Source organism: Equus quagga, chromosome 5 (assembly GCF_021613505.1).
Source record: "Equus quagga isolate Etosha38 chromosome 5, UCLA_HA_Equagga_1.0, whole genome shotgun sequence".
Taxonomy (NCBI): domain Eukaryota; kingdom Metazoa; phylum Chordata; class Mammalia; order Perissodactyla; family Equidae; genus Equus; species Equus quagga.
Window position 1 is genome coordinate 113,974,691 of NC_060271.1, and position 22,880 is coordinate 113,997,570.

General features: G+C 44.5%; 1 protein-coding gene across 4 annotated transcripts in view; it reads left to right on the forward strand.

The window, feature by feature from the left end:
- CAPN13 (calpain 13) overlaps positions 1–22,880 on the forward strand; it is an 83,324-nt gene that overhangs the window by 24,331 nt on the left and 36,113 nt on the right. For all 4 annotated transcript variants that reach the window (XM_046660413.1, XM_046660415.1, XM_046660414.1 and 1 more), the window contains 5 exons: positions 328–406; positions 1,980–2,095; positions 13,349–13,482; positions 18,665–18,839; positions 19,757–19,831. In XM_046660413.1, coding sequence (XP_046516369.1) covers positions 328–406; positions 1,980–2,095; positions 13,349–13,482; positions 18,665–18,839; positions 19,757–19,831 — 579 coding nt within the window. The remainder of the gene's footprint in view (positions 1–327; positions 407–1,979; positions 2,096–13,348; positions 13,483–18,664; positions 18,840–19,756; positions 19,832–22,880) is intronic.

Below are 22,880 nucleotides of genomic sequence, written 5' to 3' on the forward strand. Positions count from 1 at the left end.
ACATCTTAATGAAACACTGCTCTTTGGGACCAGGAGAGCTGACTCTGTGATGTAAGGATCCTGGGCCTTTATTTATGTTCTCTCTGCATGCAGTTTGCTTATGCCTTTATTGCCTCTCTTGTCAGTTACATATACACCCAAGTGACATCTGCCTTCCTGATAGCAATAAAACCTGAGGAATGAGGAGAACTTTCCTAACTCAGATTTTAAGCACCTGTTTAAGAATTAACCTTTACCCCTCAAAGATAAAGTTAGTGATGTCTTGGGTACCACAGTGGGACATAGAGGAATGAAAGATGCTCATAGCTTTTCTCCATCTTTCTTAAGGATTTATCAAAGGGGATATCAGAGCCTCACTTCATCCTGGAAGGTGCAAGCAGATTTGACATCCAACAAGGACAGGCAGGTAAGAATTCACCCCTCCTGGCCCTGGATCAGGGCAGCCTCCAAGCAGGAAATGTGGAAGGTGGTGTCCACCCAGACCCACAGAGTTCTGTCCCAGCTGAGGAGGCAAGGCCAGCACCCTCAGTGCTGCTGTGGACGGACTGCCCACGCCCTGTCCCACAGCCTGCAAGTTGGCTCAGAAATGGATGTGCAGAGCCATTTGGCATAAGGAATTATTGAAGAAAGAGAGAAAATGGACACAGGGTTTAGTCTGAGCTCTGAGCAGAGAGAAGCATCAGCTGCTGGAAGATGGGAAGGAAAGAGAGACCGAGAAAAGGGAAGCAAACATTTATTGAGCTTCTGCAATGGTTGTGCCAGATACTTTGCATGTGCTGTTATTTCACGTATGTCTTGAAACATCCCCATTCTGTGAAAATGAAGGGAAATGAAGGGTCCAAGAGATGAAATAATTTCCTTAACTTCACATAAGCAGTAAGTGACAGAGTTGGGTTTGAATCCAGGGCTGTTAGACTCCTTCCCACCTGCCAGCCAGCCACGGGACAGAGTTGTTGCTAAGAGCTGAGCAGTGTGGGCAGGGAAGTGGACACCTGCCTTGAAGGAGGCCCCTGGGCAGTATCAGGTATGGCCAAGTGAAACCCCTGAACAAGAGGTGGGTGGGACTGGCTGGGAGGGGAAAGTGGACAGGCAGTTGAGAGACACAGCCAAGTAAGATAGCAACTCTTCTGAGAACAGAAAAGCCCCCACCAGCCAATAATCCTCCTATTAGGGTTCCAGCTAACTGGAGGAAGAAACTCTCTGTGAGTGTCTTTGTGGCTTCTGCACCCAGCACAGCGTCTGACACGAGGTGGCATTCAAATAATTGATAGTGTTGAAGGTGAAGCAGGGAAGACTCAAGAGAGGGGGATGAGAATGCTCAAAAGGGCTCACAACGATGTCCAAGGAGAAACCTAAGGCCACATGTCCCTCAAAGGGGAAGAGGAGAGAACCCCTGTGTGGGCTGGAGAGGCCCTGACTTGGGTAGGGGCTGAGCAAATATTAGCAAAGAGAAACATAGTCAGTTTTCCCCAGTTGTAGAGAGCGCCAGTGCCCCTGATGCTGGCAGCAAAATTCACTGTAACTTTAGCTCTGGGACCCCCCCCCCCCCCCCCGCCCCCCCCCAACGAGAATCAGAAGGTAAGTTGGCTCACTAGCTCTGCCCAGGCCAAGCTGGGGCTCTCTGACCTCCCTCACCACCATCACCTCTCTCGTTACCATCCTCATCACCCCATCTTCACCACCAGCCCCACCCTCACCCCTATCGTCACCACTACCCCTCATCAACCCCCCACTTTCATCACCACCCCCACCATCCACACCACCCCCGTCACCATCACCCTCACCATGACCACCAGCTCCTTCTCTGTCTTGCTTGGAACTGATCTCAGTGAATCCTTTGCCCAATTCTCTCTGACAGAAAAATAAGGTGTTATTCAGAAGAAGGTGTGCAGACTTTGGTGAGAAAGACCTGTGAAAAGCATGGAATGGGGCTTCCAAGTGTGTCCAATAAACCTCTCGTGGCTTATGTCCCCTCACAGGAGATTGCTGGTTCCTGGCAGCCCTGGGCTCCTTGACACAGAACCCACAGCATCTACGGAGGATCCTGATGGACCAAAGCTTTTCACACCCGTATGCGGGAATTTTCCGTTTTCGGGTACGTGTACCACTAGGACGCTCCTTACCTGGGGTTCTCTGTGAGCACAGGGACGCAAGTGTCTTGAATATTCTTGTGCCCTGGCAGCCTGAGATGGAAGAGTCAGTTATCTGCTAGTTACTCTGCATACCTCCAAAAACGGATTTGAGCTCACGATCCGACAACGTATAGGAAAGATGAGAGTTAAAATGTTTTTGTGTAAATAAAAAGAAGTGGCAGAAACAATTGGCAAAAAAAAAGTCATTGATCAAGAACCCTACACATCACTGAGCTTTTGTCGATGTCTGTTGCTGTGCCATATCTTGCTATTTTGATTACAGTAGCTTTAGAGTAAGTTGCAACAGCTGGTAGGATAAGTTCTCCTTCATTATTCATTATTCTTTCCTCAAAAATATCTCGGTAATTCTCGCACATTTATTCTTCAATGAGAATTTTAAAATCATTGTGTCAATTAAAAAGAAAAGCCACTGTGATGAGGAGCGGAGCAGCATTAAATTTATGTATTAATTTGGAAAAAATACATTTTTATTATTTAAATTATTGCTGTTCAGAAACAGTATATCTTTCCACTTATTCAGAACTAATTTTATTCAGAACAATAAAATGCTGCAGTTATGCTTTCAGATTGGTGCTATGCCCTCAAATATTTTACAGTTTTGTAGCTGGTGTGAGTGAGATTTTTCCCTCATTTCTAAGTAGGTGTGGTTAACCTGCCTCCTTAGCACAGTACGTCGAAAGTCAGTCTCCAAATCTCAGTAGATGTTGCTGAAAAGAGGAAAACTACTCCTTACTATATATTAAATTGTATCTAGCCATCTGACCAAATTCCTTTACTAGTTCTAATTTTTTTCTTTAGGAGAGTTTGGATTTTTTTTAGTTATCTAATATTATCTACAAATAAAGATAGTTTTATCTCTTCTTTGTTTTCTGGTGAGCAAGATTGGCCCTGAGCTAACATCTGTTGTCAGTCTTCCTCTTTTCACTTGAGGAAGATTTGCCTTGAGCTAACACCTGTGCGAATCTTCCTCTGTTTTTTGTATATGGGATGCTGCCACAGCATGGCTTGATCAGTGGTGTGTAGGTCTGTGCCCAGGATCCAAACCCACAAACCCTGGGCCACCAAAGCGGGCTGCAGAGCCGTCGCCTATGGACTTTTTTAACTGGGTTGTTAGTTTCTTTGTTGTTGAGCCATATGTGTTCTTTGTATATTTTGGATATTAACCCCTTATCTGATACATGGTTTGCAAATATCTTCTCCCACTCGTTAGGTTGTCTTTTCGTTTTGTTGATGGTTTCCTTTGTTGTTCAGGAGCTTTTTAGTTTGAATGTAGTCCCATTTGTTTATTTTTTCTATTGGTTCCCTTGCCTGGTCAGACATAGTACTTGAAAATATGCTGCTAAGACCAAATGTCAAAGAGCAGACTGCCTGTTTTCTTCTAGAGGTTTCATGGTTTCAGGTCTTATGCTCAAGTCTTTAACCCATTTTGAGTTAATTTTTGTGTATGGTGTCAGATAATGGTCTACTTTCATTCTTGTGCAGGTGGCTGTCTAGTTTTCCCAACACCATTTATTGAAGAGACTCTCCTCTCTCCATTGTATGGTCTTGGCATGAAAATTAGCTGTCCGTGAATGTGTGGGTTTACTTCTGAGCTCTTGATTCTGTTCCATTGATCTGTGTGTCTGTTTTTGTGCCAGTACCATGCTGTTTGGTTACTATAGCTTTGTAGTATATTTTGAAATCAGAGGTGTGATACCTCCAGCTTTGTTCTTTTTTCTCAGAATTCCTTTGGCTATTTGGAGTCTTTAGTTGTTCCACTTAAATTTTAGGGTTCTTTGTTCTATTTCTGTGAAAAATGTTGTTGGAATGTTCTAAAGGATTGCACTGAATCTGGAGGTTGCTTTAGGAAGTTTGGACATTTTGACTATGTTAATTCTTCCAATCCAAGAGCAGAATATCTTTCCATTGCTTTGTGTCTTCAATTTCTTTCAACAATGTTTTATAGTGTTCAGTGTACAGATCTTTCACCACTTTGGTTAAGTTTATTCCTAGATATTTTATTCTTTTTTGTTGCAATTGTAAATGGGATTGTATTCTCAGTTTCTCTTTCTGCTGCTTGGTTCTTAGTGTACAGAAACACAAATGACTTGTGTATGTTGATTTTGTATCCTGCAACTTGACCATATTCATTTATTATTTCTAAAATTTTTTTATTTTTTCATTATTTTTTATTGTTTATTGCTTCTAAAAGTTTTTTGGTGGATTCTTTAGGGTTTTCTATCTATGAAATCATGTCATCTGCAAATAGTGACAGTTTCACTTCTTCCTTTCCAAATTGGATCCCTTTTATTTCTTTTCCTTGCCTGATTGCTCTGGCTAGGACTTCCAATACTATGTTAAATGAGTGGTGACAGTGGGTATCCTTGTCTGGTTCTTGTTCTTAGAGGGATAGCTTTCAGTTTTTCTCCACTGAGAATGATATTAGCTGTGAGTTTGCCATATATGGCCTTTGTTATGTTGAGGTACTTTCCTTATATACCCATTTTATTCAGAGTTTTTATATTAAATGGATGCTGTATCTTGTCAAATGCTTTCTCTGCATCTATTGAGATGATCATGTGATTTTTATTCTTCATTTTGTTAATGTGTTGTATCATGTTGATTGATTTGTGGATGTTAAACCATTCCTACATCCCTGGAATAAATCCTGTTTCATCATGTTGTATGATCTTTTTAATATATTGCTGTATTCAATTTGCTGGTATTTTGTTGAGGATTTTTGGATCCACGTTCATCAGTGATATGGGCCTTCAATTTTCTTTTTTTGTGTTGTCTTTGTCTGGTTTTCGTATCAGGGTAATGTTGGCTTCATAGAATGAGTTCAGAAGCTTCTCCTCCTCTTCAATTTTTTGTAATAGTTTGAGGAGGATAGGTATTAAATCTTCTTTGAACGTTTGGTAGAATTCACCAAGGAAACCGTCTGGTCCTGGACTGTTATTTTTGGGGAGGTCTTTGATTACTGTTTCAATCTCCTTACTGGTGATTGATCTATTCAAATTCTTTATTTTTTCTTGATTCAGTTTTAGAAGGTTGTATGATTCTAAGTATTTATTCATTTCCTCTAGATTATCCAATATGTTGGCATATAGCTTTTTGTAGTATTCTCTTATAATCTTTTGTATTTCTGAGGTGTCCATTGTAATTTCTCCTCTTTCATTTCTGGTTTTATTTATTTGACCCTCTCTCTTTTTTTCATGCTCAGTCCAGCTAAGGGTTTGCCAATTTTGTTTATCTTTTCAAAGAACTAGCTCTTGGTTTCATTGATTTTTTTTCTATTGTTCTTTTAGTTTCTATTTCATTTATTTCTGCTCTGATTTTTATTATTTCCTTCCTTCTACTAATTTTGGGCTTTTTTGTTCTTCTTTTTCCATTTCCTTTAGGTGCACTGTTAGATTGTTTATTTGAGATTTTTCTTGCTTGTCAAGGTAGGCCTGTATTGCTATAAAAACTTCCCTCTTAGAACCACTTTTGCTGTATCCCATAAATTTCAGCATGTTGTATTTTCATTTTCATTTGTCTCCGGGTATTTTTTTATTTCTCCTTTCATTTCTTTATTGACCCAATCGTTGTTCAGTAGCATTTTGTTTAATCTACAAGTATTTGTGGGTTTTCTGATTTTCTTCTATAGTTGATTTCTAGTTTGATACCATTGTGGTCAGAAAAGATGCTTGGTATTATTTCAGTCTTATTAAATTTATTGAGACTTGTTTTGTGCCCTAATATGTGTCAATCCTGGAGAATGTTCCATGTGAATTTGAAAAAAATGTATATTCTGCAGTTTTTGGATGGAATGTTCTGTGTATTTCTACTAAGTCCATCTGGTCTATTGCGTCATTTAAGGCCAATGTTTCCTTATTGATCTTCTGTTTGGATGAGCTATCCGTTTGTGTAAGTGGAGTGTTAAAGTCCCCTACTATTATTGTATTACTGTCTATTTCTCCTTTTATGTCTGTTAATAATTGCTTTCTTTATTTAGGTACTCCTATGTGGGGTGCATAGATATTTACAAGTGTTATATCATCTTGTCAAATTGTTCCCTTTATCATTGTGTGAGCTTGTCTTTGTCTCTTGTTACAAACTTTGTTTTAAAGTCTATTTTGTCTGAGATAAGTATTGCTACCCCAGCTTTCTTTTCTTTGCCATTTGCATGGAGTATCTTTTTCCATCCCTTCACTTTCAGTTTGTGAGTGTCTTTAGGTCTGAAGTGTCTCTTGTATGCAGCGTATATATGGGTCTTGTTTTTTTAATCCAATCAGTTACCCTATGCCTTTTGATTGGAGCATTTAGTCCATTGACATTTAAAGTAGCTATTGATAAGTATGTACTTATTGCCATTTTGTTATTTTTTTCTGGGTGTTTTAGTAGTTCTTCTCTGTTCCTTTCTTCTTCTCTTGCTCCCTGCCCTTGTGGTTTAATGGCTTTCTTTAGTATTATGTGTAAGTTCCTTTCTCTTAATTTTTTCTGTATTATTATAGGTTTCTGGTTTGTGAGTACCATGAGGTTCATATATAATAAGCTACATATATAGCAATCTATATTAAGTTGATGGTCTCTTTAGTTTGACCTCTCTCTAAAAGCTCTACTGCTTTACTCCCTTCCTCCCATATTTTATATTTTTGATATCATATCTAAACTCTTTGTGTGTGTGTGTGTGTATCCATTACCCTCTTATCACAGAAATAAGTAATTTTTAGTACTTTTGTCTTTGACCTTCATATTATCTTCAGAGGTGGTTGATCTGCTACCTTTACTGTATTTTTGCCTTACCAGTGATTTTTATTACTTTTTTTGGTAGTTTTCTTATTACTATTTGTGGTCTTCTCTTTCCAACTTAAATAAATCCCTTTAGCATTTCTTGTAAGACTGGTTCTTGTTAATAAACTCCTTTAATTTTTGCTTGTTTGGGAAACTCTGTATCTCTCCTTCCATTCTGAAGGATAACCTAGCTGGGTAGAGTATTCTTGGCTATAGACTTTTTCTTTTCAGCACATTAAATATATCATGCCACTCCCTTCTAGCCTTAAGGTTTCTACTGAGAAGTCAACTGATAGCCTTATGGAATTTCCTTTGTATGTAACTTGTTCCCTTTCTCTTGCAGCTTTTAATATTCTCTCTTTATCTTTAATTCTTGACATTTTAATTATAATGTGTCTTGGTGTGGGTCTCTTTGGGTTTATCTTGTTTGGTGCTCTCTGTGCTTCCTGTACATAGATGTCTCTTTCCTTTCTTAGGTTAGGGAAGTTTTCAGCTATTATTTCTTCAAATAGGATTCTCTGCCCCTTTGTCTCTCTCTTCTCCTTCTGGAACAGCTATAAAACAAATGTTAGTGTGCTTGAGGTTGTCCCAGAGGTCCCTTAGACTGTCCTCATTCTTTCTAATTCTTTTTTCTTTTATCTGTTCAGCTTGGGTGATTTCCTCTAGTCTTTTGTCCAGCTCAGTGATCCATTCTTCTATATCATCTACTCTGCTATTGAGTCCCTCTAGTGAATTTTTCATTTCCAGTATGAATTCTTCATTTCTGATTGGTTCTTTTTTTATATTTTCCAGTTCTTTGTTGATGTTCTCACTGAGTTCATCCATTCTTCTCCCAAAATCAGTGAGGATCTATATGGCTTTTTGTTTGAACTCTTTGTCAGGTAGATTATTTGTGTTTCATGTAGTTCGTTTTCTGGGGTTTTGTCCTGTTCCCTTCTTGGAATGTATTCCTTTGTCTCCTCATTTTGCCTTTTTCTCTGTGCTCATGTCTGTGTATTAGGTGGGTATCTATGGCTCCTGATCTTGGAGAGGTGGCCTTATTTACATGATGCCTTATGAGGCCCAGCAGTGTATTTCCCTCTTGTCACCAGTTCCAAACACTCCACAAGTGTTGCCTGTGTGGGCTACATGTGTCCTACTGTTGTGGCAGGGTTTCTCTTACTGCAGTGGCACATAAAGACTAGACTGTCTCCCTGGCTGGCTGGTTGTAATGCTCAGCTGTGTGTGGTTGCTATGGGTCTTTCAGTCACTTTATCAGGTATGGAGAGCCCCAGAACAGTTGGCTGGAGGGTCTAATATCACATTCCTATTGCAGTTTTTCTGTTAAGTGAGTAGGCCCCCAGCATGGCTGGTTGTTAGGTTCACAGGCTTATAATTGCTGTAGGCCTCTGGCCTGCAAGGGTCTTGTCCACTCTCTCAGGATTGCAGCTGAGTGGGACTGGCCCCAGGCACAGGAGCACCCAATTGTTTCAGGCTTTGGAAAGTGAGGCCAATCCCCTATGTGGCTGTTTGAAAAGCACAAATCTTCTGAAGCTGACAAGCCCCACTGCCCACAGGGCCACACACACTGTCAACACAGTCCTGCCCCATGCATGCACCCCAACCCCTTGAGAGGACCCAGTCACCCCTCTGGAGAGGCCCCACACACTCCACCAACTCCTCATGCATGCCCTGCCCCTCAGAGGCAGACCCACAAGGCCAAATGCAGAGGCTACAGGCACCCAGCCTATACATGCCCACAAGTTGCCCAAGGGCTTGCTGTTGGGTGGAGCCAGTCCCTAGGGCAGACTGCCTGCCCTGGCTGAGCTGGATTAAATTGGTGCTATCATGGGTGGGACAGACCCTGGGCTAACAGGCCAGGAGAAGAACTCCAACAGTGTTCACCAGTGTCTGTGTCAGCCTGTACTAGGCCACAATAATGGCTGCCACCAATGTCTCAGTACCCACAGAGGTCTCACCTCTCACTGAGATGCTCCCAGAGCCTATCAGGTGAGTCTCTTTTCACCAAAGGACTGTGCACCTTTTTTTCTGATGATTTTAGGTTGTTTTCTGACACAGATGAATTTGTGCTTGGGCCCTTTAAGAGCTGGGTTTTTCCCCTTATGTCCAATAGCTTTTCTGGAGGTATTCACCATTGTAGTTAGTAGCCAGCAAAGCTAGATATTATGACACTCATCTCAGTTGTGCTGAGTCCACAAGATGTTTATAGCACTAATGCTCCTCTGCTTAGATCCCCTTCTCCTCCAGGGAATGCTGTGTGCCTTAGGATCACTCCCAGCCAGCCACAAAGCACCGTGGCTTGCAAAGGTGGCTTTTTTTCTCTCCAGAAAGGGCATTCTGCCACTTCCACCTCAGTCAGGTCTGTCCTTTGTTGCAGAGGTTCTTTTTATCCAGTTTTCAGTTCTCTCTCAGTGGTAATTGCTCCAAGAGTAGTTGTGAATTTGTTGTGTCCATGGGAGGAAGTGAGTTCAGAGTCCACCTGTGCCACCATCTTGACCTCAAGTCTGGAGTTAATTCTTGAAACTCATATTTTTTCCAGGAAAACCAATTGTTTCTTCTATAGTTCCAAATTTATTGCCCAAAAGTTGCTTATATGGTTTTCTGAAAATTCATTTAATTTCTTCTAATCTGTGGTTAAATCTACTTTATCAATTCCTGTGCCATGTATTCATTTTTCCTTTTTTCCCCCTTATTCCAGCCAATATGTTGTATTGGTTGTTGAACAAATAAACTTTTAATTTTCATTGTTCTTTCTCTTCTTATTCTTTTGGGGCTTTGTTTTCTGCATAATCTATTTCAGTTTATTTTTATTAATTTCCATTTACTTTCTCTTGGTTAATTTGTTTTGTTTTCTGAACATGTACATTTAATATTCTTAGTCTTTTTTTAATGATTAAAGCTTTTTAAGACTAAATTTTCCTCTGAGATCTTATCTGTATCTATAGGTTTTGATATAAAATGTCTTACTTTTATTAATTTTACAATAATATTCTTTTAGTTTTGATTAAGTTTTATATGGGGTAATCTTTTGTTTGTAGAGGTTTAGATTTATTAAATTAGGGTCAGAGACTATAATTCATAGAATCTCTAAATTTGGGGAAATTATTAAAGTTTTACTTATGGCCAACACAATAGTTTTTGTAGATGCTTCATGGACATATGAGAAAAATATATATTATCCAATGGTCATGAGTTTTATATATGGAATCATGCATCTGATTTATAGATTGTATTATCTGCCGTTATCTCTTTCATCTTGGCTTATTTTTTGTCTGCTTGATTTGTCAAATTCTAAAAAAGGTAAATTGAAGTTCTTCCCCAAAGTTATAGTCTAGAGGTTCCTCTTATGTTTTCAGATGTTCTCACTTTACATTTTTCCTGCTATAGTCTTTGGTGCCCAAATTTTTATGTTCTTGCTGTCTGATTGTTGGAATAAAGCTCATATAACAGCTCTCTTTGTTATATTTAACACTTTGGCCTTAACTTCCTCTTTATCTGATATTTCTATTGCCACTCCAGCCTCCTATGATTTATGTTTCCCTGTTACATCTTTGCTCATCCCTTCATTATCAATTTCTTTTTCACTATGTTATAAGTATGTTTCTTGTACAAAGCATATTTAAAACTCATTTCTTACCATTGTTTCTCTCACCCTTCATTTCCACTTAAGATTTTTGTTCTAATTTCATCCTCATTAGGTAAGAGTAGTTCCTTAAATAACTTTCTCAGATTACATGAGTGTTTTTCATTTGCTCTTATTTAAGAACAGTATTTTGGTTGGATTTAGGACTCTTGGATCACATTCTCTTTCCTCAAGAACCTGTAAACATTACCCCATTGTCTTAAAGTTTCTGATGTTGCAGAAGAAAAACCCAATACTAATTTGTGCTCTTGACTTTGTATGCAACATATTCTTTCAAACTGCAAGTTTATAAAGAGCTCACTCTCTCCTCAGTGTTCAGGAATTTCTCTGGAATATGTTTCGAAGTGTGCCTTTTAAAAATTAATCTGGCCTGGAATTCAGGGAGCAGTTTCAGTCTGAAGACCTGCCTCCTCTTTCTGCTCAGCTAACTGTCCCTCCATTGTTTCTGAATGTTCTCCTTTATCCTGTTCTCTCTTCCTGAAGTCCAATTATTTGCATATGAGGTCTTCTAACAAGCACCCAGGTGATGCTGACGTTGCTGGCCCAAGGATCACACTGAGGAGTAAGCTAGAGGGTGCAGGGTTCAGCTGTATCTGGGCTCGTGTCAGGGCTGCAAGTGTTTTTAGAGGGACAGAATGTTAGAACAACCCAAGGCTGACGCAGGACATGCTCTGCCCTTCTGGGTGGTAAAGGAAGTCCCATAGTTCCCCCAGAAACAGCTGCACTGCTGACCTCTGTACATCTCTTCTCATCACTCTGAGCTTCGTCCCTGCTCTCTGGAAAGGGCCCAGTACCAGGGCAACTTGGATGCTTTGCCCAAAACGCTTCTTGTTTCCCTCATACACATGGGTGTTGGCAAAATGGCACCAGTATGCTTCTTGGAGGGTGCAGATATTATCCAGATGCCAGACCTCCTCACCCAGAGGGGAGAACCAGGAAATGCAGGTTGGTGGCCTCATTCTTGACCACCAGTCAAGCCATTTGTATCCTCTCTGGGAACGATGATGTTATCTAATGTTCCCTTTGCATAGGGAGAGCAAGTTTGATCAGCATTACTGGTGTAGAAAGATGGGAGTGAGGGTGACTTCTAAGGGGAAACCAACCAGAGGAGCTCATTCAATCCAGGACTCATTCATGATGGCTGCTGTACACCAGGCACTATCCTAGGTGCTGAACAAAAAGCCTATTGAAAAACAGTTTCTCCTTACCAAACTATGATCTCACTTTCACAATCTCATCTGATCCCTATCGTAGCCCCATGAGGCAGTTCTTACTCTTTCCACCACTTGACAGATGAGGAAACTGAGTCACAGAGAATTAAGCGTCTTACCCAGTGTCTGTTGCTCAGGTAACTAAAGGCAAAACCAGGAATCAAGCACAGTTCCACTGACTGGACACTGTCTACTACACTTTGCTATCCAATTAAATCCAAAATCCAGACAGAGCTGTCCCGCCAGTACCCCTCTTCTGGGAGCTGGGATTAGCTTTCCTTGGTGCTTCAGACACATTTCATTATCTCTCTCTAATAACATCCCTGTTAGCTCTCGACTTACCCACCTATACATCTTACTTCAGTAGGAACACACATCCACATCTCTTCTCATCACTCTGAGCTTGGTCCCTGCTCTCTGGAAGGGGCCCATTATAGGGGAAACTTGGATGCTTTGCCCAAAACACTTCTGTGACTAACCAGCTGCAGTGCACTGGTTTGTTAATGACCATGGAAACATCTTCTTTGCTTTGTCTCCACTGACATCTCTGTCTTAGTCTCCATCCCAGCTTTGAAAGTGCCTCCTCAGCTGAATGCAACAGCCCAACATCTGGGACATCCAGCTGTGGAAAAGGCTATGTGGATAGCTTCCTGTCACTGCTGAGAAGATGATAGATCGCATCCACTCAGCTTTACTCTGAGCCCACCTGTCAGAGACTTGCCTTCATCAAGGCTCAGGCCTGAAGCCTGAAGCCCTGCTGCTTATCCATCACAGGGGAGACCAGGGAAGAAACTCCAAACGCCTGGCTTTGTTATGAATTTTCCTCATTTGGCGATGTCCCTGGGTGAACCATTAAGAGTTGAATGTGGAAGATTAAAGCAGTCTGTTTTAGAGAGGAACATCTGGTTCATTTGTGCTCTTAGCAGTAGCAGCGCCAGCCAGTTTCACTTCTGCTGCTTGCATGACAGGGCCAGCTTGATGTGAGGAGAGGAGGGCCAGAGGGAGGCCATAACTGCTCAGCCCTCCTGAGCAATCCTTATCATTTGGCCTCCAGGCCTTTGCCCAGGCTGTCCCTGCCATCTGGGATGCCTTCCCCAATCTCTTCTCCACCTGCTTAAACCCTGCCTCCTCCCTCATGCCTTTGGCTCCCAGTAGGCTCTCCTTCCCCAATTGGTAGATACAACACTCTGTATCTACCATTCTCCTTCGTTTTTCAGCATCTACTACCCCTACTGCCATTTTGTGCCCAAGATGTACCTTGAGAGTCTCATATTTGGAGCTCACAAAGGACTTACCAAAGTGAGGACAGAGTTGGGAGCAAAGCTGAACTAAAATCCAAGTCTCCTTCCTCTCTGCTTTTATTTTCCTTGTCTAACAAAGTCTGTGACTCATTTTCTCCATCTCAGTGGAGATGACATGCTCGTCCCCTGTTCATCAACATGGGCTGAGAGTTTGGTCTGGATAGAGTTCATTTTTGCACTCTGGGGGTCATATGGTGATGGCGGCTGGTTTTTGATATCAGTCGGGGTTCCAAGAGCTCCTTCCTGCCTCGACTCTGCTAAGGCGTATATTTACCTCTCTTCCAGTTCTGGCAATGTGGCCAATGGGTGGAAGTAGTGATTGATGATCGCCTGCCAGTCCTGAATAAGGATTACCTCTTTGTGCATCCTCGCAAAAACCAAGAGTTTTGGCCCTGCCTGCTGGAGAAAGCCTACGCCAAGTAAGGATGGGCCCACCACTCAGCCCAGGGCCTCAGTGCTGGCCCTGCCCACCTGGCTACTTGCCCTGACAGATGCTCCCCACCAGCCAACCCTGGGACTTTCAGAAGCTCTGCTGAACACAAGCAATGCCTCTGGGAGCATCAGAGCCTTTGCCACGCAGCTGGGCATCCTCCCTAAACAATCACTGTTTGCAAGGCTGTGTTGGGGCCATGGGGAGAGCCCCAGAGGCACATAGTGAGGGGTGGGCAGGACAGAGCTGGACAGAGATATACACTGACAAGGATATTATTGCAAGGGCTGATATAAGGGCCCAAATGAGATATGATATCATGGTCAAAATCTGATGAGAAGGCAGAGAATAGAGGAAACAATCTCGACTTTCTGACTCACAGAGAGTCAGGCTGAGGCTGTCCAGGGGAGGTGGCACTGAGCAAGGCCTTGAAGGATGGGTAGAATTTCAACAATGTGAATGATTCAAGCAAAGACCTAGGGGTGGGATGATGCAAAGTGAGGTCGGAGCAGTTGGGGACCTGGTGTGGCTGCTGTGAGATTGCACTAATGTGTAGGGGCAGGGCGGGAGTTACTTGATATTATGTGGTCCAAATGCCATGATTCAGGGCCTGCCTTCTGGTGTTGACAAGCTCAAGGACTTATAAACACCCCAACTCATATGTGTTGCTTAGATTCTTGAGTCGCTTTCATTCAACAGATGTTTATTGAGCATTTAACCAGAGGCCAGGCACTATGCTTGGCACTGGGATAGAGACTCTCAGACTGGCTCAGGTGGGTGTGTACAAGAGGATGTGTGTGTGAGAGAGGTCACTGTCATAAAGAGCCACATAGGTGGGGGATGCATCAGAGCTAAAAATCAATTCTAGGTGATAAAAGGATGGAGGACCACATTTTCAGGAGAAAACGTGTAGCAGAGAGTATCACCAAATCAGGTTCTTCAAAGATCGTCCTAACCAACCATCATTTTATAAATAGGGAAGCCAAGGCCCCAAATAGTGATGTGGCAGGTGGAAGTAGGCAGCCTGAATCTGCTAGTCTTCAGTCATTTGACCAGGGGACATCTTTAGCAAGGCTGAAGACTGTGCCCAGTCCAGTCCCAGCCTGTTAGGAGAGGTAACAGCCCTCAATCTACCCCGTCCCTGTCCTTCTTGAGGTCACAGTCTGAACAGTGAGACATTTCAAGACCTCTTTTTTGCATTCTATCTTTTGAGCCAACTTGTGAAAAACTAAAGCTATTGCTCATTTCCAGTGTCAGGAAGAACTGCTCATTAGCATTTGAGAATGAAGCTCAGATAACAGCCAAGGTTGTTGAGCCAATCCATATGTTTGGGGAGGTTAATTCACTTCTAAGCTACTTACACAAACACTGTCATTATCTTTCCAGTATGGATTCTGCCCTCAACACTTCAGGGCATCGTTTTTTTCCTTACGAAAAGGGAGTAAAGGGGGGAACATGGCAGTTCACTTGGAGAATTAGAAAGCTTGTGGACTGAAATGATGACTTTGACCCCATTTTGTTAACAACTGACCTAAGGCAATCATTCAGCTTGAAAAGAAATAGGAAAGTGGACCCGGAATCCACATTCCACTGCCTAAAGAAATCTAGCAGAGGATAAAATGTTTCAAACTATTAAGCTATTTAAAAGCTTTTGCCGCCATCCAAAGAAGGAAGTTAGAGAATGCAGGAAGGAATCAAATAGAATTATAGCATATCAGAGCTGGAAGGGACCTCTGTCAGCATCAAACTCTACCTTCTTCTTTGAAAAATAAGGAAACTTAGGCTCAGAGAGGTGAAATGACGTGCCCAGGGTCACACAATGTTTGGGGCCAAGGTGGGATGAGAACTAGTCTCCCTAGTCGTGTGTGTTTCCATCATTCTTGAAACTGTCAGTCCTACACAGAAGGATTTGTCTTTTTACTTCTTTGGAACTCGGTGTCAGGTACACAGGGACCACAGCAGAAACATGGAGAACCCATCCGTCCAGGTGGAGATGGCTCTCTTTCCCTCCAAAAGTGTAGGCAATACCGAGTGAGCATGTGGACTCCAAACTTTCAACTCTCCTTGTGGCTGGAGAGTCTGGAAATGAATTGGTCAAGGCAGTCAGAAGTGGGGAGAAATCTCTGTCTGCAGATGTTTTCCCCCAGAGGTCATACGACAGAGAGGAGACTGGGGGACAAGTTCTGGTAGGCTGCATATCACCCTCTATAGAATCTCTACAGTTAGAAATAGCAGCATTTCAGCATTCTTTCTGGCTCTCATTTAGACATCTGAATTATTCCTTCTTTCATATCATTGCCAGGAGATAGACATTTCCCCAAAATAAGGCTGAAGCAGAGAGATGCGAACAAGGCTCTCTCAGAATTCCTGGGTTCAGGTGACAAGGCGTAGTGACAGGTGTGGGGAACAGTTCTCTCTATCTTTCCTTCCCTTTCTATCTCCTGTCAGCAAAGGGGGCTAAGAATAGTTGCCATGTTCCTGAAGCATCAGTGGGATTCATGAGCTCATGTTTGTAAAGCAGAGAGATAGCTCTTGTCAAAACACCCAGCTGCTGCTGGGACGAGCTTTGTGGGCATTGTGGAGAGACAGTGAGAGAAGATGCAGAGAGAGAGGGCTGCTGGCTGCCAGTCCTTTCCCTTCTATTGGGTGTGTCTGTGGTGACTGCAGATGGTGTGGGTGTAAGACATCAGACAAGGTCCATAGATCCTGAGGCTGTGGGCCTGAAGTGATGGGACAGGGCCCCATGGCTGCTTTTTCGCGGTGGCTCTGGTGCAGCCCTATTGAAGCCAGGGAGGGCCCCTGAGTGAATCACCTGGAAGGGGCTGACACAGTGCAGATGTGGGCTCTGGAAAGGGTTCTAGGACCCCAGTCTTTGTGAACTTCCCGTACTCTTAGCAAAGCTCTCTTAATTTAGGACTAGGAGCCAGAATAATACACGTGGGTAATCAACAGAGTCAGGCATTCGACCCAAGCAGGCATAATCCTGATAAAAGGCAGCCTTTGCAGTTGACTAAGCAAACACGCCAGAGATAAGAGTCTAGTACCAGGCCTCACCCTGCGTCAGAGAGAGGCAGAGATAGATAAGATTCAGAACCAGTTTTAGATCCAGTTGAGATCAATCTGTCATGTGATAGTTTCTGCAGAATTTCCCTTTTGTCTGTGTATCCTTAGCTTCCTTCGATAAAAGACTTTCTACGCCATTCAAGGCATTCACACCTGGGACGGTGTCCTGCTTAGAGTGGCTGCTCGATATGTATTTGCTAAAGTGAATTTACATGAATTCTGGGTGATCGCTAGAAGGAGAGAATGACAGGGGTGGGAATATGGTGAGAAAGGAGAGTCTGAGGGGGCCCAGAGCTGACCCAGTCAGCCTCACTGTTTCCAGGTCTCAGGCTGAGGACCAGAAGGAGAAGGGTTTTGTCCAAGGTCTCAGGTCCCATTAGAGGCAGCAGTACAGACGCAGTCAGGCCCCTGACCCTTGCATGGTTTTGCATTACCAGAAAGAAAGCCATGGAGGAGCTTCCCCGATGCCACCAGCCTCTGAAGGGCTTGGCCTCCACTTGCCCATCAGGGACAGGGGTGCTCAAGTCCCTGGTGAGAAACCTGAAGGACAGGCGTAGTCCCATGGGCAACTTTGACCCAGGAAGCAGCCCCCAGGGTCTCCTGCCTGGCCTGGCCTCAGCTCCATAGCCTTTGCCCTGCCTGTATTTTGGGATTCCACGGGAACCTTTCCAGCTCACCCCACTGACTGGAACTTGAGTTCTCAAAACAGATCTGACCTCCCCTGGTCCCTGCTTCAGTGGTTCTCCTTGTGACTGATCAATCCACCCACTCTCCCAGGAGCACCAGTCAGCCCATGATGGGCACCCCTCCACCATGCTCTTCCAGCTCCAGAAGCCTCCCCGATTTGATTCTTTCTCCCTAGAATGCTCGTCCCACTTGTCCTGACCTGGGTAAAACTGAACTCAGAGGTGTACCCCTCCCAGAAGCCTTCTCTAGACCCCCAGGCTGGGCTCAGGCACTTCTTCTCTGTTCCGAGGTGACCCATTTGCTCTCAGAGCAAATAGACACACAAGGAAGGCAAAGAAACTTGACGTGTCATTCTAAGGAGAGAGTGTCCTGGTGGCCAAGGGGGACCAGGACACTTGGTGTGGCAGAGGGGGAGACAAGTTTGAAAGTGGAAGCAGGAGAGCTCAGATTTGCTGTGCCTGATGATGATGGCAGCAAGCACACCCTCTGTGAGCCAGACACTTTTCCATGTGCTCTACACGCATTAACTGGCAGAACCCTCACCACACCCACTGAGGCAGGTACTGTCACATGCCCATCCCCCAGACGAACAAAAGGAGCCTTAGAAAAGCTCAGCCTCCTGCTGAGAGCTCATGAGACGGGGAGCCAGGAGTTGGACCTGGGAGGGAGGGCAGAGGCGCTCTGAAGAACAGCTGGGAGAGTTTCAAGTGGTTTGCTTTGGAATGTTAGGTAAGACTTGTCCTCCTCTACATTACCTTCAGTAAAGTCGACTTATCGCCCTCATGATTCTGGGGCGAGTGGGTTAGTGCTGAGAATAGGAATGGGAATTCTGGACCAAGGATTGCACGGAGAGAGAACAGAGGCTGCTTGTGGCCACAGTGGGTGTCAGGGTCGTTGACTGCGAACTCTCTGAGGGCAGGAATGGGGTCTCACCCATCTTTAAACATTCAGTGCCCTGAATGGTACCCCAAACACAGTAAATACTTAACACTATTGTTAAACTGAACAGGAAACAGTGGATTCTCATCATAAGAATATCCAGTATTCATTAAGGGCTTGCCGTATGCCAGGCACTATGTGAGCCTAGCCCCATGAGGTTTAAGTAACTTGTCCAAGGCCAAACAGCTAAATATGAAGTGAGCTTGGGATTCAACCCCTGGCATGTGGCTCCAGCACCTGCACTCCTGACCTCTACACAATACTGCTGCTCGTGGGGCTGCCCAGGCCCCAGAGACGAGGGGAAGGAAGGTGGTGAGGGTGGCACATCTCTAGAATCTCCATCCAGGTGAATACAGGTGGGTGGCCATGGTCTAGGGGTGGATCAGGCAGTCCTTCACCTGGGAAATATGCAGGGGTCAGGTGTGCAAACTCCATCCCCAGAGTTCTCACCCCAGGCATTGAGCTGACTGTCTCCCTCCCAGGTTTCGAGGGTCATATCTCCATCTGCACTATGGCCACCTCCCTGATGCCATGGTGGACCTCACAGGAGGGGTGATCACCACTGTCAACCTGCACTCCTCCCCTTCCGACCTGGTGATGATGGTAAAGATGGCAGCCAAGGCGGGCTCCCTGATGACCTGCGCCACCCCAGCGGGAGTGAGTAGACCAGGAATCCCTTTGCACTGGTGCCAGCCTTTCCTCCCCCGGGAGTGTTCATCCACTGGCCCATTCAGCTGGTGAGAGGAATGGCCAAGCAGCCGTCACAGAGCACTGACGCTGTGCTTTACCAGGGTCGCCTCATTTAATCCTCACAGCAGCCCTCCTCCGAGATATGGATTGCAGAGTTAAATGATCTCAGAGAAGCTAAGTAAAATGCTCATCACCACACAGCCAGTAAGTGGCTGAGCAGGGGTTCAAATGTTGCTGTCTAACTTCAAAGCCTTTACCTAGTGCTTGCCCGTGACCAGGAGCAATGGGTCCAGAGTGACCAGGGAGCCCTCTGATTCTCACTGAATCTAGAGGCAGCACCCCAAGGGCAGTGTGTCCCATTTTAAAAAGCTTGGATAACTCTCCAAATGTATTTGAGTCTGTTCTGAGACAGCTAGTGCCCCATCCACGAGGACGCTTCCTTCACTCTTAAAACATGTGGACTTTGAGTTACACATCCCTAATCTGAAATGCCACCCAAAAACTAAGATGCACTTTGAACTCCAATTACTCCCAGCACAGGGGTGGTGGGTATTCCCAACTCCTACAAAATGCTCAGCAGACACATTTTGTGCTGTGTCTCACTGGTGATGAGTGATTGGAGGAGCAAGCAGCCCATGTCCTCAGGAATCTGTGGGGTCCTATCGGTATGGGGTGTTCTCCCGATGTCTCGAATACCTGGACCCTCAACCATCCAGCAGCCTTTAGACCCTGCCTCTCTAGAAAAGAGTTCCAGGAACATACGCCATTCCAACGTGAGTCAGTAGGACGCTTTCATCAAGCCACATCTCAGCTGCTGATTGAATTGTGCTTTTCTACTTTGAAGAGGCTGTGAATGTTTAATGCTTCTGCTTTTCTCCTTTAAGCCAACAGGTGAGGCCACGAGAATGCCAAATGGCCTGGTGAGTCAGCATGCCTATACAGTGACAAGAGCCGAGCGGGTAAGTCACCCATGGGCCATGCCCCAGTGTTCTGGTTCCTGGGAAGAGGACTCAGAATCACATGCCTTCAGCAAGCCCAGCAATGCCGAAATGAGTATCTATCATTCTCACCCCTATGGTGGCACCCATCATGGACAGCCTCAGTTTCTTCTATTCATACAGAAATTTTGGTGTCCCATGTCCTCATCCCCCAGGGACCCACCAGAGATCTTGCTATCCTTGAACTTATCTCAGATAGGCTGAGTGTCTAGACTAGGGGATTTGCCCAAAAAGAAAGCAGAATGAACTACACAATTGACTCTGGAGGAAGTTTTGCCCTGAAATGGTTTTATTTGTTAGGTACCAACTAAACTGCTATGACAAAGACACTCCAAAATACAGGGGTTCAACAAGATAAAATTCCTTTCTCCCCCAAGTGAGCAGGTGATCCCAGAGCTGGTAGGTGGCTCTGCCGTCCACAGCATGGGGCTTCTACCTGGGAGCCCAGGGCAGCTGCTCCAGCTCTCCTCATCTCCCAGCCAAAGGAAGAGCAAGAGGCCAGGGGACTCTTTGGTACATCCAGATAGAAGGCGTACATCGGAAAAAACACACAGCATTTTCCTTCAGATCCCATTAGTCTGAAGCTAATCAAGTGCCATACTGAGGCCCAAGGGAGTCTGGGAATCATACCACCTACCTGGGCTGCCATATGCCCAGCTAAAATGTTATTCCCATGGGAGAGGGGAGGATGGCTATTGGAAGGCAGTCTTTCCCCTTGATGCAAGAACTGACTTTGTGTGGACAAAAATGTATGTAATTACTGTGTGCAGTACCATTTGGTCTGGAAAACACTGCCAAAGTCCAGCCTCCTGCATTCATAAATGAGGAAGCTGAGACCTCAGAGGCAAAGGTCTTTCACAAGGTCACACAGCTACTTGAAATGGCTGGGCTTAGATACCACGCCACCTCGGTTCCTATCTAGCATATGCCTAGCACTTCCTGGCCTTGTGATGACTTAATACAAATGTTCCCCCATGTCTGTATTTCTTATAACTCTTGAGGTGTAATAATGTCTTTCTAGGCCCTAAGAGACAGTGTTCCAAACTCCAAGATACATTTTTCACTGGTATTTATGGGCCAAGGAATGCAGAATGTCAGGTTCTATTTCTGGCATGCTTTCTCATATTTGCCTTCCCTCTCTCTGTATCAACATCTCTCCTGTCCATTGACCTAAGGCCACCTGCTCCATTGTTTCGTGTGTTGGTGAACGTTCCAATCCACAAAACAGGGGCAATATCTTCTGTCTCCCTCAGGAAAGTAGTAACAAATGCTTCCGCTGCACAGTGTCTGGGAGACAGCGGGCACCTAATAAATGCTTCTTGGATCAATGGATGAGTGTGTTTGCATCACTGAATGAATACATTTGTTCTTGGCCTATGAAGCTGGCATCACTGACCCTCCATCATAGAACATACATGAAGAGCTCAAAAGACATTTGCCACAAGCAGGGAAGAGGTCGTCCTGATAGACCCAGGCCAGAAGAGATCCCAGTCACAGCGGCTCCAGACTCCCTTCTTCTGGATTCTCCCACGCCCTTCTCTGAGTTCTCAATGGGAACAGCCAGTGCCGTCATCACACCTGGCCACATGCGGACACTCTGCTCCCCACAGCTCCCCTGTCCCAGATGTGGACAAGTCCAGGCTAGGGATAACAAATCAGTTTTCTTGTGTGTCAACATTGATCAGTTAGCAATGCTACCTGGATTACTATGTTGACGAGACTCTGGCACCGCTTCCAGATCTGAGGAAAGAGAGCTGTGATCAATTAATGACATCTGTGCCGGGCATGGAATGAAGAAGCAGTGGTACCTGCATGATGTACCTGCCATTCCTGGACAAGGCCCTTTTTATGCATTGAGATAGCCTTTGTATCTCCTCAGGTCACAGGGAGGAGGGGCTTGTGTATCCACAGGTCCAGATGGCCATGGAATATGAGTCTCCACAAAGACATGGCCAGGGGATGGCAGTGACTGCCATGTTATCAAGCAGTCATGTCAACATCTAGGGTCGAGGTGATAGAGATGAACTTGGGAGTTGGGCTGTGGGCTCACCTGGGGTTTGGGTTCCTCATGATTCTGCTCACAGCCTGAATGTCTGCTCCCCCAGAGCACACTTTCAATTGTTCTTATAATACACTGAGCAGTCTGAACAAAGGACACCTCCCCTGTAACAGTAGGTGATCAAGACTACTTGTCCTCTATGGTCAATTCCTGCCATTCTGTGGCTGCTGACACTTTCCAGCATATGCCCTAAGAAGCACCAGCCTGGCGAGATCCTCTGTGAAAGCAGTTTTCCAAATGTTTGGAAAATGTTGCTTGCCATGTCCTCTGCTTGGAAATTCACAGTGGACATTAGCATTTTAAAGGCTCTGAGAAGGCCTGTGTTAATGCTACAAGTATAGCTTGGTTTTAATTTAAGAAACCATTTTTTCTAGGAATAGCTATCAACAGCCTGTGGAACTAGCTAGAATTCAAGAGAATACATTTGAGGAAATACTATCCTAAGGTAGATAACCTGGATTATCTCTTGCTCAGTGGCACCTTTTCTGAGTTGACCAGGGTCAGGGGTACAGTCAGTAGCCAGGAGAATGAGGCAAGGAAGCCAGCCCACTCTCAGATGTAGCTGTGACCTTGGCCTTGAATGGACTCTTAAGCCACCTGGCCAAGGCCCATGTGATCACCACTAGGGTACTGTCAAAAAGGAGTGACATCATTGGCCAAGGGCCCAAGAACTGGACTTGGTTAAATGTTCCTCCTCCAGAAAGAGGAGGTTATAACTCTAACCATGAGTGCTAAGATTAAACCAGCCCATAAATGCAGTGTGCTCTTTAATCTGCTCATCCTCCCTCTGGGCGGGACACAGACAGGAAGATAAATGAAATTGGCATTTTTTATTATGTACCTAGCTCGGTCGGTGACTCCCCTGGGCAAGGGGGTAGTGTTTATCTGCATGCCTCATTTAGCCCTCTTTCAGCCCCTTCCCGTCACCGGCCACTCTTCTCCCCCCTGCCT